The sequence below is a fragment of the Macaca mulatta genome, chromosome 16 (assembly GCF_049350105.2).
Source record: "Macaca mulatta isolate MMU2019108-1 chromosome 16, T2T-MMU8v2.0, whole genome shotgun sequence".
Taxonomy (NCBI): Eukaryota; Metazoa; Chordata; class Mammalia; order Primates; family Cercopithecidae; genus Macaca; species Macaca mulatta.
The window spans coordinates 10910638-10930648 of record NC_133421.1 but is presented as its reverse complement, the minus strand read 5'-3'; the positions used below and the strand labels follow the sequence as shown (position 1 = coordinate 10930648).

The following is a 20011-nucleotide window of genomic DNA, read 5'->3' as shown; positions in this document are numbered from 1 at the left end:
TTTGAGAAGCAGTGTTCCAGCTCCTTCCCTCCAATTTGACTGATGCTGTCTGTGCCTTTCTTAGGGAAATTCTGTAGCTACCACTTACCTTCACTCAGGAGTCTGTGCTGGATTTTTGCCACCTCTTGGATGCTGGCATTTGCTTTCACGGATGGATGGATGGATGGATGGATGGATGGATGGATGGACGGACGGACGGACGGATGGACAAATGGGTAGGTGGGTGGATGGATGGGTGGATGGTTGAGTGGATAGGTGGGTTGGGTGGGTGGGTGGATAGACGGATGGATGGACGGATGGATGGACGGACGGAGGGATGGATGAATGGATGGATTGATGGATGGACAGATGGGTAGGTGGGTGGATGGATGATTGGCTGGATAGATGGGTGGATGGTTGAGTGGTAGGTGGGTTGGGCAGGTGGGTGGATGGACAGATGGTTTGATGGACATATGGATGGATGGACGGATGGAGGGATGGATAGATGGATGGATGGATGGATTGATGGATGGACAGATGGGTAGGTGGGTGGATGGATGATTGGCTGGATAGATGGGTGGATGGTTGAGTGGATAGGTAGGTGGATGGATGGATGGATGGATGGATGGATGCATGCATGCATGCATACATATATTTACAGCTGTCCCTGCAAGTTTTTTTCTGTTGAGGTATACACGAGCCCAGCCTTCCATCTCTCTTGGCAGTCTGCTTCTCACAGTTCCACTTGGCCCCACCTTCACTCAGATGCCCTTGTTCTCTGGCTTCTTTGTATTCATCTGTTTGTTCTGTGGATATATGAGGTGTGGAGGTGTTGGGATAGTTGAAACACTGGAAACTTGGTGGTAGTTTCTCAAGGATTGAAGCTTGTTTCTTTAGATCTGAGGTAGATACGAGTAGGGAAAAAAAAACAATGGAGAGATAAAGGCTGCCATTGAAAACCCTTAGCTCCTATCTGTGGAATTACAATCTGATGCTCAGGAAGCCCTTTTCTGGGTACACAAATGTAAATAACCTACAAGTCTTGAGAAACAGCTCTCCTTTACATTCACAGCTGTGTTCCTAAGAATTCCCAAGAATCACAGCTCCATGTCCCCATGTCCCCCAGCTATCAGCCTAGGTCGTCGACCTGCGGGTCCACATTTTACCTTTGGTCAGTGCTTGCCAGTTGATGTGCAGTAACAGAGGAGGGGGGTTGAACTGCCATCCTCTCTGTCTCCAGTGAAAATACCCACTTAGCCCTGGTCAGTCTGCCTGTGAGAAAAGAATTTCCTACTCATGACAGTTTGGGTGAGTTCGGCTCCCCGATGTTGCTCTTGGCCTGTCTTCCACCACTGGCCTAGTTCAGCTCCCTGTTACCTCTCAGTGCTGTTGCACAGCCTCCTCTCTGCTATTTTTTTCTCTAGTAAGCTCCTTGAGGGTCGGGTTGTGTCTCCATCAGTCATTCTTACACATCTAGGACTTAGCCCAGTATCTGACACATAGTGTCCAGTTACTATTAAGTAGGCACCCTTTGTCCTATTGCAACTTTTCTTCCTAAAGCAAACATCTCATCATGTTCTGAAATCCTCATGAGTTTTTTCTTTCATCATGCCCGTTCTCTACTTCCTTTACACCCCTCAATCTATAGTTCGGCAGTTCTCAACCTATTTTTATCTTCTATCAGAACTCTGAAGACAAATTATATTTACATGCAGAAAGCACTCTGTGAACAAATATGTGTTTTGACAGAAACTCTCAAATGCTGAAAGGAATGAGGGCGCTGAGATAATGTCGAGAGCACATCAGTTATGGTGATCTATGGCACAGAACAGAGAGCCTGGGTGTGGGGGAATGCACATGAGTAACTTCCCTTTTAGGGTAATTTTTAAAATTTGCTGCTATGAGGCCGGGTGTGGTGGCTCATACCTGTAATCCCAGCACTTTGGGAGGCCGAGGTGGGTGGATCACCTGAGGTCGGGGGTTTGAGACCAGACTGACCAACATGGAGAAACCTCGTCTCTACTAAAAATACAAAATTAGCCAGGCATGGTGGCGAATGCCTGTAATCCCAGCTACTCGGGAGGCTGAGGCAGGAGAATCACTTGAACCCGGGAGACAGAGGTTGCGGTGAGCCGAGATCGCACCATTGAATTCCAGCCTGAACTCCGTCTCAAAAATAATAATAATAATAATAATAAAGTAAAATTTGCTGCTGTGATTAGTCACTTTCAGTGTTTATTCTGAACCAATTTTAGATTTATGGAAAAGTTGCAAAAATAATGCAAAGAGCTTTCTTACCTCCCTCACCCCAGTTTCCCTAATATTAGCATCTTACCGCTGTGTTCCTTGGACTATGTATTTGTGTATTTTTTAATCCTCCCTCAACTCAAGTTGACTGACTACTCACTTTTTACTATTAGGACTTTGATATTTTCTTGAATAATGACAAAGATATTTAACTTTTTAGACTTTTGGGTTCCATATACTTATATTCTTTTATAGCTTGTCTATACCACTTTTAATACAGTGACTTCCAACATTTTTAGATCATGCATCCCATTAGTAGAAATTATGAGCAACCCTCTCGAATATTTTTATAATTGTATTTGGAAAATTACATATACTACTGTTCTATATGTTACCTTGCTTCTAAAAAGGCTGAGAGATTAAGGAGTAAATGCAGCATATTAATGAAAATGTCAGTATTTTCTTTCCACATTCCAATGAATCATCTTGTACAACCAAGTTTGCAGATTATTGGCTTGAATTACTATTTTGGCTTAAAATTCTCCCTCCTTTCCTGACAGAAATGGAACCTAGTGAGGAAATGATCCTGTTATGTATATTGTTTTAACATTGATTATCCCAGACCATGTAACATAGGAATTTTTCTGATGTGCAATTTGGAAACAGCTGAACTGCTTTTGAGAATTTTATAAACCAAGTTTACTTGAAAACTTTGTGATGAATTAGGCAAAACAGTTTCTCTTAAAGCAAAGCTGTGGACTGTGTTTTTCCTGGTGTTGAGAACATTAGTTTTATAGCCGGGGATTTTAGGGTCTTCATGCTACAACAAAGACTTTTTTCAGATCTAAGCACGGTATGAAAAATAAGACACTTTGCAAGGTGCTTGGGAAAGTTCTAAGCAGCTCCCAAGTGGGGAAGCCTTTGTTCTGGAGGAAGAGGCCTGACTTCAAGGGTTAATCAGAGAGACATTGAGAACATCATTCACTGCTAGTATAGGTCAGAGAGAAAAGTTCACATCTGGGTGTTACTGACCACCAAGCCCTTTCTTGTGGTCCTTTCAGAAGTGATATATTGTTAAGTATCCCAAGAGTACAAACCTCTAGGGTAGATTTATTGGAGGAAAATGTTCCTTGTCCACATGATAAAGTATATATTTGTTTGCCTTGAAACTCAGGTAGGAAGAATTATGGACTTTGCGGTGGTTGTTATTTGAGCAAATAATGCTAACAAGTAATACTTGCTAAGTGTTCAGATTAGCACCTAACACAGTGCCTGGCGTATTGTAAATGTTTGTTGATTGCCCATGGAGTAAATGAGTTGAGATTTTTTGAGACTGCTTGGTTTTGCTGTGTAACCATTTGTTAAGCTGTACACATAAGTTTTGCTTTTCTCTTTGCGTGTGACATCTCATGATAATGTTTTTAAAACATTTTAGGAAAAAAAATGTAATGAAGTTAATATATGGAGTTTGTTTCCTTTAGAGGTTTATGGATAATATGCTTAAATTTCTTTTGTCAAGTTGAAACACAAACATTAGAGTGTTTGCTTGTCAACACATGGAATTTGGCAATTAATTTACATTTGGAAAACCCATTCCAATTGTGAACATTTTAGAGAACAAGGTTTCCAAGTTTATCTTGCTAACAGCCAAGAACAGCTGCGCTATGCGTAGCATTTCAGATGGCTTCTCTGTGACATCTGCGAAAATAGACAACTCCAGTAACCGAGCGTGCCTGATTGCATGGCACGTTACTTACGACGTATGGGAGCCAGTCTCCACTGTAATGGAAGACAAATGCTGATTTGTACAAAAACACTTATTTGACTTAAATATAAACTCTATTAGATAATGAATAGTAAGGAAGGAAACTTACAGTTTTAGCAAAAAGTGTAAAATTCGCTATTTAATTTTTACTTATACGTGCTTTGAGAATAAACAGATGATTCTTTATCGACAGATGTAATTTGAAATACAAATGAACAAATCAATAATAAGCAATGATGACTTGTCTGGTAGTGATGTTATGACCATTATTATCAGAAATGAAAGAGAAATTCAGAATCCGTGCCATTCATGCAAGCATGAAACAGAATGGAAGATATTTGGGTGGGATGAAGGTAGAGGGAGCAACACCTGCACAGCCATCGCTTTTGTCTATTCTCTTGCCAAAGTGGTTTTTGGATTTCTTTCCCTTGCATTCCATTTCTCCCTCCCCCACCCCCAATCCTTTCGTGCTTACGATTCATAGGAAAAGACAAGATCAATCTTTTAAAAATCAGCTGGCTAATTAGAGGTGACCATGGGGCAGTTTCTAAGTTTATAGATGTTCCAATGATTAACTGTGGTAAAGGAGATTTCTTTTACTCTTGTACAGACTGTTTTAGTTTTCACTAATAAAAGCATTCACAAGGGAGGAACCACTGACCTGACTTCCCCCCCCCCCAGTGCTTCCAATTAGGGATCTATTATCTCATTCCAGATAATTGGAAAAGGATATTCAAAACACGACTTCGTGTAAATATGGTTTTTGCCTGCATTATATTACTAGGAGTTCCGAACACATCTGGAGTGAAGGCGGCCCCAGGGACATTAAAGTGTACTGTTTTGGTTGGCACAGTGACATAATAATATATGCCAATTTGTAATGGCTTTTGGAAACAGGCAGTTTTAAACTCTCCCTGAACTATTCCCCCGAGAAATTATTCAATTAAGTACAACTAAAATTAATGTTTAGCATTTTTTGTTTAAATAAAATAGGCGGCTATAAAGGGAAATCCGTGATTCATGCTGTGTTCTTATTTAACTCCAAAATCAAGCTCCTAAGAAATAATTGAGTGTCCTGGCATCAGCGCCTTTTCCAGAAGATACGTAGCTGGCAGATTCTCCTTAGCACTTTCATGGTATACAAATGATTCTGTTACTATCTAGACAGCTTTAAACACCAGGTGTTTGCCTAGTTTCTACGCCTGCAGGCACCATGGGGGAAAGACTCCTTTTTCTCCTAAGTTGGTGCTGCCCAAACTTAATGGGCATAGGTATCACCCCCAGGTGATATCTTGTTAAAATGAAGATTTCGATTTGTTAGATTTGAGGTGTGGAGTCTGAGATTCTGCAGATAACCAGCTCCGGTGGGGGTGGGGATAATCAGTGGCTGTTGCTGGCTGAGGACCGCACTTGAAATAGCGAGGTTCTGAGCAGTGGGTGGGGGTAGGGGGAACCTGGACTTAACTCTGATTTCCAGTTTGTGGCTTGGCCCGAGTGCATTCCAGTTAGGTAACGATTCTTTCTTCTGTTCCTAGTGTACGTCTTTCCTTATTTCTCAGAATCCCCAGTTCTCCTGGACCTGCACAGGACCCTCACGTAGACTTTTCTGGAAGAGGGTGTTTCTGATTCATTAATCACAGGAGTAATGGCTTCCGTTCTTTTGTTACATGTCTTCCCGAAATCCAGATACATTGTCTACCCCATTTTCTCTGTCCCATCTTTTTGTAGCTGTGATATAAAGAAAAACATTAACCTGACATTCCTTAGTCTATGTTACTAAACACGTAGACCAGAGCCCTGGTGAGTGAAAGGGTGTGTGAGTAAGCGTGGCTCTGCGGTGTTTATCCGAGCATCATTACTTCCAAGGTTTGGCTTCTCAGCTCTTAGGTTCAGAACTTTGATGGTCAGTTTACTCAAGCATGGTCTGATGGAGACATGGCTAAAAATCCACAGTAGGTGAAAGCTCTTGTAAGACTGAATCATAACCCAGGGTGGTTTTTATCCGTATATGAGATATGGTATTCTACAAGAAAGATTATGATGTTTATGACTACCTCACTGGCTATCCCTTTCCTGCGGATAACTAATTTATAGAGAATTACTAGATGGATAAAGATTGAGGCATCCTTATAGTGATCACTGCTTATACCCTTCTGACCTTCCCACCACAAACAAGAGTCCAGAGTGCTGTTTCCTCAGTTCAGTGTGGTGTTCGCTAGACATTTGAGGGCTAAACTATGATTTTTTTTTTATCTTGCCCAAATTCCTATATAAGGGGTCTGGAGAGTCCATACCCCATAAATCATAAATTCTCGTCAGATGGGTTTTATTTTTACATATATCATGACTTACTTTCCAACCTGACTCTGGCATAACACTACAAGACAAGGAAGAAAACTAAAATATTTTACTCCAAAACGTGTCTCTTTGCCATATTTTGAAATGGCCCTGCAAAGCTGTTCTTTGTGGGGGGAACATTTGCATCTGTAAAGAATCTCTATTAACATAGCTGGACCTTTTTTTCCCCCAAACCCTCCCAATCCTAAAGAGATTAACTAAGATCTGAATAGGAAACATTTGTCGTCTCTTGTCTCTAAGGGCAGCTACTATAAGACTTCAAAAGAACTTTGGTCTCCACAATCTTGATCTTAACCTGAACATTCCCTTTCTATCCATCCCAGGTCTTTAGACAAACTCAACCAATTGTCAACCAGAAAATGTTTAAATTCACCTGTAGCCTGGAAGCTGCCGGCCCCCGCCAACCCCGCCCCCTGCTTTGAGTTGTCCCGCCTTTCTGGACCAAACCAATGTATTTCTTAAATGTGTTTGATTGATGTTTTATGCTTCTCTAAAATGTGTAAAACCAAGCTGCACCCCAACCACCTTGGACACATGTTTTCAGGATCTCCTGAGAGCCGTGACATAGCCATGGTCCCTCATCATTGGCTCAGAATAAATCTCCTCAAATATTTTATAGCGTTTGACTCTTTTCGTCGACACATTTCTGTTGTCTGGTTGTGGTTTTTGTTGTTGTTTTTAATTCAAGCTCTCCTTCTTTCTGTTTATGCTTTGTTTTGTCTATCTCCTTCCTATTCTTTGTAAAATACAGTGCTGGGGTCAGGTGAGGTGGCTCATGCCTTTAATGCCAGCACTTTGGGAGGCCAAGGCAGGGGGATCGCTTGAGGTTAGGAATTCGACACCAGCTTGGGCAACACAGCAAGACTCTGTCTCTATTTTAAAAATTACAGATATGAAAAATGTAGTTCTGATCATGGCATTTGCTTGCTAAAACCTTTCAGTGCGTTGTCATTGCCTAAGCAGGGCTTCAGGCCTTTGTGATTTCTGTCATATTGACCTGTTTATTATTCAGTGTACATTCTTCTTTGGACTTAATTTTTTAACATTTAATTTTCACTTTTATCAAAATAATACCTCTATATAGTATGAAAAATCAGAATTAGGCAACTTAGGAGAAGCAGCTCTCCTCGCCTCCAAGTCTTAATCCCCAGAAACAGTGCTTCTGATTCTTTTAGTGGTTTATAGTAAAGTGTCTATAGTCCAATATACACTTGACCCAGGAACTATGCAGCTCTGCTTATACATGGATCTTTTTCAATAAGCATATTGGAAAATTTTTTGGAGATTTGTGACAATTTGAAAAAACTCTCAGATGAATTGTATAGTCTAGAAACATTGAAAACAATTAAGAAAAAGGTATGTAATAAATGCTAAAAATATATGCAGATGCTAGTCTATTTTATCATTTGCTACTATCAAATATACACAGATCTACTTACAAAGTTAAAACTTATCAAAACAAGTACACACAAACACTTACAAATTATGTATGGCACCCTTCACAGTGGACAGAAATGTAAACAAATGGAAAGATGCAGTATTTTTTTTTTTTTTGAGATGGAGTCTCGCTGTGTTGCCCAGGCTGGAGTGCAGTGGCGAGATCTCGGCCCACTGCAAGCTCTGCCTCCTGGGTTCATGCCATTCTTCTGCCTCAGCCTCCCGAGTAGCTGGGACTACAGGCGTCCGCCACCACACCAGGCTAAAGTTTTTGTATTTTTAGTACAGATGGGGTTTCACCGTGTTAGCCAGGATGGTCTTGATCTCCTGACCTCGTGATCCGCCCGCCTCGGCCTCCCAAAGTGCTGGGCCTGAGCCACCACACCCTGCCATGAAAGATGCAGTATTAAATCATACTGCACAAAATGAACTGTAATACATACTGTGATAATGCAATAATTTCATAGTCACCTCCTGTTGCTATTGAGGTGAGCTCAGATGTTGTGAGTATCTGCTTAAAATGCTACTGTATGATGTTAATCATCTCTGTCTGAGCAGTTATCTCTCCAGTAAATTTTTTTACGAGAGTAAAAAAAGTGACCTCTTGAACTTCTCACTTTTTGTGTTTAGTGCAATTATATAAACACTGAACAACACCATGGGACCCATACAATGTGATACTAGTCTCACAATGGACATGCTCGCAAGAAGTAAAGTTATGACATTACAAGGAAAAGTTGAATTGCTTGACATGTACTGTAGACTAAGGTCTGCAGCTACAATTGCCGGCAATTTCAAGATAAATAAATCCAGCATAAGGATAATTATAAGAAAAGGAAATACATGAAGCCATCACTGCAGCTATGCAAGCAGGTGCAAAAACCTTGCACTTAGACCTTTTAATCTCATATTGAAAATGCAGCTATTCTGTGGGTGCAGGATTGCTATAAGAAAGGCATATCTGTACTCTCTAATATAATTTGAGAAAAAGCAGTGTCATTAAATGACAACTTAAAGCAAAAGGAAAGTGAAGGATCTGATCTAAAGCTGGAGAACTTAATGCCGGCAAAGGATGGTTTGATAATTTCAAAAAGAGGTTTGGTTTGAAATATGTCAAGATACTAGGTGAAGCAACTTCCGCCAACCAAGAGGCAGCAGACAAGTTCCCAGATGTTATTAAGAAAATTACTGAGGAGAAAGGATATCTGCCTGACAGATTTTCATTGCAGGTGAGTGACCTGTTCTGATGGGGGCAAAAGCCATACATGACATTTATTAGTAAGGAAGAGAATCCAGCATCAGAATTTAAGGCAGGAAGGGTTAAGCTAACTCTGTTTTGTGCAAATGCATTGGGTTTATGATCAGGACTGCCTTTATCTCTAAAGCTGCTAACCTCCAAGCCTTGAAGCGAAAAGTTGCTCATCTTTTGGTTGTACAAGAAGAAGGCCTGGACAACAACAGCCTCTTTTCCGGATCGATTTCATTGATGCTTTGCCCCTGAAGTCAGGAAGTACCTTGCCAGTAGGGGACTGCCTTTTAAAGTTCTTTTAATACTGGACAATGCCCGTGGTCACTCAGAACCCCAGAAGTTTAACATTGAAGGCACCAATGTGTTCTACTTGCTGCCAAATCCAAGGTCTCTAATTCAGACTCTAGATCAGGGGGTCTCAAGGACCTTTAAGTCTCGTTCCACGTGGTACTCTACCGAAAGGATCGCCAGTGTTATGGAAGAGAACCCTGATAGAACATCTTGAAAGTCTAGAAGGATGACACCATTGATGATGCTATTGTTATGATAGAAAAAGCTATGGAAGCCGTCAAGCCCAAAACAATAATTTCCTGCTGGAGAAAACTGTGTCCAGATGTTGTACATGACTTCACAAGATTTACAACAGAGCCCAACAAAGAAATCATGAGAGAGATTGTGGAAAGGCCAAAAAAAAAAAAAAAAAAAAGTTGGGGGTGGGGGTAGAGGTTGAAGAGTTTCAAGGTAGGGATCTTGGAGAAAATCAAGAGCTAATAGACACCACACCAGAGGAATTAACATAAGTTGACCTGATGGAGATGTCTGCTTCCAAACCAGTGCCAGACAATGAGGAAGAAGACAGAAGCAGCAGTGCCAGAAAACAAACTGATTAAATGATCTGACAGAAGGGTTTCAGGGATTCAAGACGGCTTTTGACAGGCCAGGCACGGTGGCTCACGCCTGTCATCCCAGCACTTTGGGAGGCCGAGGCGGGTGGATCATGGGGTCAGGAGATGGAAACCATCCTGGCCAACATGGTGAAACCCCATCTTTACTAAAAATACAAAAATTAGCTGGGTGTAGTGGTGCGTGTCTGTAATCCCAGCTACTTGGGAGACAGGAGAATCACATGAACCTGGGAGTCGGAGGTTGCAGTGAGCTCAGATTGTGCCACTGCACTCCAGCCTGGCGACAGAGCAAGGCCCCGTCTCAAAAAAAACAAAAAACAAACAAACAAGACTACTTCTGACTTCTTTCATGACTTGGACCCTTCTGTGATAATGTGCACTGAAACTAAAGCAAACAGTGGAAGAAGGATTGGTATCATATAGAAACATTTTTAGAGAAATCAAAAAGCAAAGATGTCAGGCAAATTACATTGTATTTCCATAAAATTACACCAATTGTGCCTCCCTTTCCTGTCTCCCCTTCTACCTCCTTCACCTCTTCCACCTCTACCACCCAAGACACAAGACCAACAACCCCTTTTCTTCCTCCTCCTCAGCCTACTTAATGTGAAGATAACGAGGATGAAGACTTTTATTATGATCCACTTCCACTTAATAAATTGGAAATATATTGTCTCTTCCTTATGATTTTCTGAATATTTCCTTTTCTCTAGCTTTATTGTAAGAATATAATGTATAATACATATAACATACAAAATACGTGTTAATTCACTGTTTATGTTATCCGTAAGGCTTTCAGTTAACAGTAGACTGTTAGTTAAGTTTTGAGGGAGTCAAAAATGTTGTATGCGGGCTGGGTGCGGTGGCTCATGCCTGTAATCCCAGCACTTTGGGAGGCCAAGACGGGCAGATAATGAGGTCAGGAGTTCGAGACCAGCCTGGCCAACATGGTGAAACCCCGTCTCTACTAAAAATACAAAGAATTAGGCAGGCATAGTGGCGAGCTCCTGTAATCCCAGGTACTCGGGCGGCTGAGGCAGGAGCATTGCTTGAACCCAGGAGGCAGAGGTTGCAGTAAGCCAAGATCGCGTCACTGCCCTCCAGCCTGGGCGACAGAGCAAGACTCCATCGAGTAGGGGGGAAAAAAGTGGTGTTCAACTTTACAGGGCGTTGGCACCATAACCTCCAAGTTGTTTAAGAGTCAACTGTAGTTGAATGTCTCTATTTCTAAATAATATGCTGCTATTTCTTAAATGTTTTCAATCTTCGATATCTGTTGACTTCCTCCTAAGGAAGATGTTAATGTAACTTGAAGTAAGCCTACACACACACATTTCCCACTTACCCCATCGCACACACGTCAGTGTTTTCAGTCTTCAATCAGTGTTGATTGTTCTATGACTATGTAAATGTCATTCACAGCTGAGCCATAGTGTGTGTGTACTGCAATTAGATTTTATTTCTTTATGCCCTTTTCTCTAAAGTCATTGATTGCTGCTGTTTAAAACTTTGCTTAGTTGTGTTTATCGACACTTTCACCACCAGTCCCCCATACTTCTGATAGAATTGTGAAATTCCTCTCTATGTTGATAGATTGTTTGTAGGGAACCTGTCAGTTTTGTCTTTTAATTGGAGACTCCTCCCTCCCCTGAGTCCTTTATCTCCCTGGTCCAGTCTGGACAGACTCTTCCGGAGTGTCCCTGTACCACCAAATCCCCTTGTCCCTACAATGCCCTTTGTCTCTTATGGATGTCAGTCCTCTATGTGATGGGTGGGTGATGTTCGTGTCAGGAGGGCTGTGGTGAGGCAGTTACCAGACCGAGGCTGTGAATTCGTGAGGCTCTGCTCGTTGTCTGCTGTGAGCTCACACTTGGGATGGAACACCCGTGGGTATTCTCCGTATCCATAGTCACTGAGACAGCCTCGCATTAGCAGGAAGAAGCAAAACAGGCAGGCACCCCAGATTCCGGAGCAACCCTTTCCTGTTGCATTTTCCCTCTATCGCCCTCTGCTGCTAGAGTTTAGCATCATGCTCACTGCAAAGGAGGAATTCTCAAGAATTCAGCCAGTTAGTGCAGAGTAGGTATTGAAGGGTGAATTTGGAGCTGAGAGGCAATTAATTGTTCACTGACATAGACGAATAAAATACAATGCAAAGTGTCGGTCTCTTGATACATTTTATAAAATTGGGACATTTTCAAGTCAGCAAGTATTTAATTAGTGGGACGCCCCTACCTCATTTTAGTTGCACTGTATTATGTGTAGTGCTTTGTATTTGGATTTCTTCTCTATGCTTGGAAAGAAATGCAAGAAGCAGTGTTGGGATAAAATGAGATATATTAGTAAATGATTTAAAAATACATAAAAAAAAAAAACAAAATACAAGGGCAATTGAAAACGTACATATAATCAGAAAATCAAAGATACATGGGCCAACTGTGGCTCTAAGAGAGCTACCTGTAAATCCCTGCCTCTGGAAAGTGGTGGTACAGAGCTCTTCCCTTCACATCCCCCTTTTAGAAAGGTGAAAACACACCTAAAAAATGTCTGAAGTGTGAAGACTAGGTAGAAAATGGTAGATAAAGGAGGAATGCTCTCTTGTGAAGTAGGGAAAACTTCTTCAAGTTATTTATTTCTTTTTAAAGCAAGAGCACATGGTTAACTTCAGCTTTCTAACTGACAGATGTCATGGTACTGAATCTCTCAGCATCTCAGTTTTACCCAACTATCTGGGCTTCGTCAGAGATCTCCTATAAGAAAGAGAAATACGGGGAAACCAAGGTGATGTTCCTAAGGAATGAGAAAAATGCAGACTATGTTTAGTCTAGAGTTAGACCTGAAATTTGAGACAGGAGAGGCACGAGCTTCTGAGTAAAGCATTCGCATTGAAATCCAGAGACCCGTCTTCTCCTGCCCTAGCACTTATTAGTGGGGTAACTTGGACAAGTTACGTAATCCGTGTAGGCCTCTTCTGACATCTATAAAATACTCTAACAGCTCCCTGTATATTATTCTGGATTGACAGGAGGATCAGATGAGACAATAAACGATTTGTAAAATGGTTAGAGTGCTTCAAAATGGTATTACCATCATCATAACTATTTTTGAAACTATTCATTTATCTGAAATTGAATGAAAACAGAGTATAAGACCTAACTTAGAAATAACATAAACTTTATGAATTTCATAAAAAGCTAGTCTGTTTCGTTGAGATACAAGAGGAAGAACCCTGAAATAACATTCTAGACTTTCTCAATCTCTAATTGTTTTTAGGTTTAAATATTCTGTTCTAACTATAAGAATTTGAAATTAGAATTTGCTCTAAATATTCAATAGCAGGGGCAGATACGGCAATGTAAGGCTGTGATCCTGTTAGCATTTCTGAGTTCAGAAGGAAAGGAAATTTCTCAGGCTGACAGATCCTATTGGATTTGAAATGCAGGCTATCTTTCTTTTTTTTTTTTTTTTTTTTGAGACGGAGTCTTGCTCTGTCGCCCAGGCTGGGGTGCAGTGGCCAGATCTCAGCTCACTGCAAGCTCCACCTCCCGGGTTTACGCCATTCTCCTGCCTCAGCCTCCTGAGTAGCTGGGACTACAGGCGCCCGCCACCTCGCCCGGCTAGTTTTTTGTATTTTTTAGTAGAGATGGGGTTTCACCGTGTTAGCCAGGATGGTCTCGATCTCCTGACCTCGTGATCCACCCGTCTCGGCCTCCCAAAGTGCTGGGATTACAGGCTTGAGCCACCGCGCCCGGCCGGCTATCTTTCAAAGAGAGCAGAGTTCTACTAGTTTAGGTCTAGATATTTCATGAGAGACTCTCTAGAAGCTGGAATGATAAAATAGAGATACAAAAATTGTACAGGGTTTTCTATAATTGTGAGGGGGGAAATGTTAACAAATGACCTTGGCTCACCGTTGGGAGTTGTATTCTTTTTTTTTTTTTTTTTGAGACGGAGTCTCGCTCTGTCGCCCAGGCTGGACTGCAGTGGCGCGATCTCGGCTCACTGCAAGCTCTGCCTCCCAGATCCACGCGATTCTCCTGCCTCAGCCTCCCGAGTAGCTGGGACTACAGGCGCCCACCACCACACCCGGCTAGTTTTTTTGTATTTTTTTAGTAGAGACGGGGTTTCACCGGGTTAGCCAGGATGGTCTCGATCTCCTGACCTCGTGATCCGCCCGTCTCGGCCTCCCAAAGTGCTGGGATTACAGGCGTGAACCACCGCGCCCGGACTAGGGGGGTTGTATTCTGATCCAAGACTTGAGGTTAGATAATCATGATTATAACCAACAAGATATAGCAGAACAAAAGTAACCACTGTACGTTTTTATAACAATTGAAATAACATAGTTTTACTTTAATAGCATTTAAATAATTCCACTGACTAGGCCGGGCGCGGTGACTCATGCCTGTAATCCCAGCACTTTGGGAGGGCGAGCCAGGTGGATCATCTGAGGTCGGGAGTTTGAGACCAGCCTGACCAACATGGTGAAACCCCGTCTCTACTAAAAATACAAAAATTAGCCAGGCGTGGTGGCGGGCACCTGTAGTCCAGCTACTTGGAAGGCTGAGGCAGGAGAATCGCTTGAACCCAGGAGGTGGAGGTTGCAGTAAGCCGAGATCGCACCATTGCACTCCAGCCTGGTGACAGCGTGAGACTCTGTCTCAAAAAATAAATAAATAGCCGGGCGCGGTGGCTCACGCCTGTAATCACAGCACTTTGGGAGGCCAAGGCGGGCGGATCACGAGGTTAGGAGATCGAGACCATCCTGGCTAACCCGGTGAAACCTTGTCTCTACTAACAATACTAAAAATTAGCCGGGTGTGGTGACGGGCGCCTGTAGTCCCAGCTACTCTGGAGGCTGAGGCAGGAGAATGGCGTGAACCCGGGAGGTGGAGGTTGCAGTGAGCCGAGATCGCGCCACTGCACTCCAGCCTGGGCGAAAGAGCGAGACTCTGCCTCAAAAAAAATAAATAAATAAATAAATAATTCCACTGACAATGCAGAAGCCCCCAAGTTATTATAAAATGTATACACAACATACAGACACACTCAACTGGATCATAAATTTGGCCTCATAAGCTAACATGTTCATTTTAGTAACTATTTATTACATATTTACTTAATATTTTGGAAGACACGGGGGAAACGTGAGCGATCTCATCTTTCAAACAAAGCAAAAAAAAAAAAAAAAAAAACAAACCAAAACAGGACAAACAAGACAGGCTTGGGATGTTTGAGCTAATGTCCTCTTTTTCTTTCTTCGACATTTGTTTCTGAATGTTGCAAGAAAGCTGCCAGAATCAGACAGGTTGCACTGCAGACCCAGCTTTGCCACTCCTCAGCTGTGTCACTTTGCGCAAACCGCTTAACCTTGTTGAGCTTGACCTTTAGTAACACTTGCCTCACATGCCAGCCTAAGGAAACAGTACCTTGCTCATAGGAGCCACTCGGGAATTGCTATGATCCCTTAGTAGGTTCTCATTCTTCCATGTAAATAGGGATGCTGGGAGAATGGAAGAAATGGGCCTGCTGAGATTTCTTCTGGAACCTGAAGTTCATATATGTCTATTTGGTGGAAAATCAGTTGGCGATACACCTGAATCTACTGCTGCACTCTTTACTGTTCCATTCATTATCTTCTCTGTTCATATGTGAATACTGTCTTGATTACTGTAGGGTTTTTTTTTTTTTTGAGCTGGGGTCTCGCTCTGTCACCCAGGCTAGAGTACAGGGGTACCGTCTCGGCTCACTGCAACCTCCACCTCCCAGGTTCAAGCGATTCTCGTGTCTCAGCCTCCCAAGTAGCTGGGATTACAGGTGCACACCAGCATGACCAACTAATGTTTGTACTTTTAGTAGAGACAGGATTTCACAAGGTAGGCCAGGCTGGTCTCAAACTCCTGACCTTAAGTGATCCACCCGCCTTGGCCTCCCAAAGTACTGGAGGTTCCTTAAGTGAGCCACCACACCCAGCCAGATTACTGTAGCATTATAGGAGGTCTTGAAATCAGATAGTATGACTTTATTTTTTAGAACAGTTTTAGATTTACAGAGAAATCAAATAGTACAGAGGGTTCCTGTATATCCCACATCCATTTTCCCCTATAGTTACTGTCTTACATTGGCATGATATATTTGTGCAATTAGTGAGCCGATATTGATATATTATTATTAGTTAAGTTTATGAATATTTTCTTAATTGTGACCCAATGTCCTTTTTATGTTCTAGGATATGGCATTATATTTAGTTGCTGCATCTCCTTAGGTTCCTCTGAGCTGTGGCAGTGTCTCCGACTTACCCTTGTTTTTGATGTTGACAGTTTTGTGGGGTACTGCTCAGGTATTTTGTAGGATATTACACAGCTAGAATTTGCCCAGTGTTTTTCTTATGATAACACTGGGGTTATGAGTTGTTGGGTGGAAGACCACAGACAAAGTACCATTTTCATCATATCGTATCAAGATATGTCACATACTGTCAATGTGATTTGTAACTAGTGTTGACCTCGATCACCTGGCTGAGGTGGTGTTCCTTAGGCTTCTCCACTGTGAAGTTACTCCTTCCGCATTTCCACACTGTTCTTTGAAAGGAGTCACTACATGCAGTCTACACCTAAGAAATAGAGAGTTATATTCCTTCTTCCTTGACAGTGGAGTATTTACATAAGTTAGCTGGAGATTTGTCTCTTCACCCTCATGTATTATTCAATCATGTTTTTTTGTTTGTTCGTTTTTGTTGTTGTTGTTGTTGTTTAATTTTTGGAGACAGAATCTCACTCTGTCGCCCAGGCTGGAGTGCAGTGGCGTGATCTCGGCTCACTACAACCTCCGCCTCCTGGGTTCAAGCGATTCTCCTGCCTCAACTTCCTGAGTACCTGGTATTACAGGCACCTGCCAGCAAGCCTGGCTAATTTTTTTTTTTTTTGTACTTTTAGTAGAAATGGGGTTTCACAATGTTGACCAGGCTGGTCTTGAACTCCTGACCTCAAGTGATCCACCCCCCCTTGGCCTCCCAAGGTGCTGGGATTACAGCCGTGAGACACAGCGCCTGGCCTCAATCATTTGTTTTTATCAATATGGATTCATGGATATTTATTTTATACTTTGGGTTATAATTCAAAACGATGTTGTTGTTCAGAATCTTCCACCTTTGGTTATCGAGAACTCTTCTAGTTGGCTTCTGTGCTCCTCTGACATTCAATGTGGGTTTGTTCTCAAATCCATCGCCACATGGATTGTTCTAGCCTCATCCTCTTGCTTGTCTGTAGACTATCACTCCAACAGTGAGAGTTTGGCCCCCACTGTCTGCTAGTCATGTCCTTAGTTGCTTTTGTTGTTGTTGTTTTTCAACACGGAGTCTTGCTCTGTCCCCCAGGCTGAAGTGCAGTGGCACGATCTCGGCTCACTGCAACCTCTCCCTCCCGGGTTCAAGCAATTCTCCTGCCTCAGCCTCCTGAGTAGCTGAGATTACAGGCACGTGCCACCACGGCTGGCTAATTTTTGTATTTTTAGTAGAGACAGGGTTTCACCATGTTGGTCAGACTGGTCTCAAACTCCTGACCTCATGATCCGCCCGCCTCAGCCTCCCAAGGTGCTGGGATTATAGGCGTGAGCCACCGCGCCTGGCCCATGTCCTTAATTGTTTGGTGCCAGTGTACATGTATAGCAGTGTCAGAATCGTTAACCTGTACCCCCATGGGAAACAACTTTACCAACTAGAATTCAGGGCTTATGTGCAAGTCTTTTCGCTTTTAGTCTTATAGATGCCACTCATTTCCACAGCTACTTAGGTCAGCACCTTCTCTTCCCACCTCTTTCAGTGATGTTGTTGCATGCGTTTGTAATACAGTTTGATGCCCTTATAGTCTGCATTTATTTCTGGAATATCCAGACTTCCAAATGATTGTTTTTTTCATGTACATTTATTAAGGTTCACTCTTTGTGCTGTACAGTTCTGCGGATTTTGATACATGCATAATGCCACCTGTCTACCTTTACATATCGTATGGAGTTTTTTTTTTTTTTTGAGGCAGAGTTTCACTCTTGTTGCCCAGGCTGGATGGAGTGCAATGGCCAGATCTCAACTCACTGCAACCTCCGCCTCCTGGATTCAAGCGATTCTCCTGCCTCAGCCTCCCAAGTAGCTGGGATTACAGGCATGTGCCACCACGCCCGGCTAATTTTGTATTTTTAATAGAGATGGGGTTTCACCATGTTGGCCGGGCTGGTTTTGAACTCCTGACTTCAGATTATCCACCCGCCTCGGCTTCCCAAAGTGCTGGGGTTACAGGCGTGAGCCACTGCGCCCGGCCCATATAGATTATTTTTACTGTCTCCCCCAAATTCCTGTGCTTCCTCCTATTTATCACTCTCCCCCTTTCTCCCAAACTCCTGGCAACCACTGATTATTTTACTCTCTCTATAGTTTTGTCTTTCCAGAATGTCATATAATTGGAATCATACGATATATTGTACCTTTTTATGCACACAGGTTGCTAAGAAACACATGTTGATCATCTGTAAATTATTTCATTCAGAGCTGAACACATTATCATCAGGATTCCAGTCTTCTAAAATAATGGAACGTGTTACTTTTTTTTCTTTCCGTTCTTATTGTTGTTACCTTATTAAGCAAAGGTTTTGATGTGGCTTACATTTTTTTAAAGTAAACTTTTCATTGAGGGGCTAGGAAAACGGATGAGGTCTTTATTTATTGAAGCTATTGTAGGGTTGTTTAATGCCTAAGTAATGTACGTAAGGCTTTTTACACTGTTTCCTCAACTTAGAGCTGTTCTACATGTTTTGTTTTTATGCTGATGATAATATTTTAAAATTAAAAGAATATTCTGGGTCATCTGGAGGACCACTGCATTGTGTCTTGCTGTGCAGTTCCAGCCCACATTTGAACTTCTGTGTATAATTGTGTTGGATCTCAGTCATTCTTGGCTGTTGAGAAAAGAAGATATACTTAATATGTAATGAAGTATTTGCTTCCAAGACAAGGCCAAAGCCTGTCACTATGTGCCATATAAAGGACGTCTTCACAGCTGACATAAAGAACAGCAGGACAAACCCAAAGGACCCGTACATTAGCCTGTACCATATTCGTGGATTTTTTTGTTTTGTTTTGTTTGAGACAGTCTCACTCTGTCCAGGCTGGAGTGCAGTGGGGCGATCTGGGCTCACTGCAACCTTGGCCTTCCAGGTTCAAGCGATTCTCATGCCTCAGCCTCCTGAGTGGCTGGGATTACAGGTGCCTGGCTGATTTCTTGGTATTTTTACCATGTTGGCCAGGCTGGTCTCAAACTCCTGACCTCAAGTGAGTGATCTGCCTGCCTCAGCCTCCCAAAGTGCTGGGATGACAGGCATGAGCCACTGCTCCCAGCTGCCATATTCATGTTTTAAGCACAATTTAGGATTCCCGAAACATGCATTGTCTTCAACATTAAATTATTGTGGTTAAATAGAATTTGGATTTTGTAGTTTTCATTTTTATATGAATATTTGTTTTGCACTGTAAAGAGCTGTAAACATAATGAATGTATACTTACATTTATATTTAATTAAATAAATACAGTAACATCAATACCAAGAGGTGTGGAAGAATTTGTTTAAACTTTTTTTTTTTTTTTTTTTTTTTGAGACAGAGTCTTGCTGTCATCTGGGCTGGAGTGCAGTGGTTCAGCCTCGGCTCACTGCAACCTCTGCCTCCTGGGTTCAAGCGATTCTCCTACCTCAGCCTCCCAAGTAGCTGGGATTACAGGTGCCCGCCACTACGCCCAGCTATTTTTTTGTATTTTCAGTAGAGATGGGGTTTCATCATGTTGGCCACGCCAGGCTGGTCTCGAACTCCTGACCTCGTGATTCACCTACCTCGGCCTCCGAAAGTGCTGGGATTACAGACGTGAGCCACCGCACCTGGCCAAATTTTTAAAAACTTTATAACTGTTTGTGCCTCCAGACTGAGAAACAATGGCTTAGCACATGGCAAATTTTTACTAAACATTGGCAGTTGTTGTTATGGTTTTAAATAATATGAGCTTTTCGGCTGGGGGTGGTGGCTCATGCCTG

At 42.3% G+C, this 20011-nt stretch overlaps 1 protein-coding gene across 11 annotated transcripts in view; it reads left to right on the top strand.

Annotated features, from left to right (window-relative positions):
* STX8 (syntaxin 8) overlaps positions 1-20011 on the top strand; it is a 380941-nt gene that overhangs the window by 162707 nt on the left and 198223 nt on the right. Inside the window, exon 7 of one of the 11 annotated variants that reach the window (XM_077969534.1) lies at positions 65-235. Coding sequence (XP_077825660.1) covers positions 65-219 — 155 coding nt within the window. The 3' untranslated portion in view covers positions 220-235. 11 annotated transcript variants of the gene reach the window in all.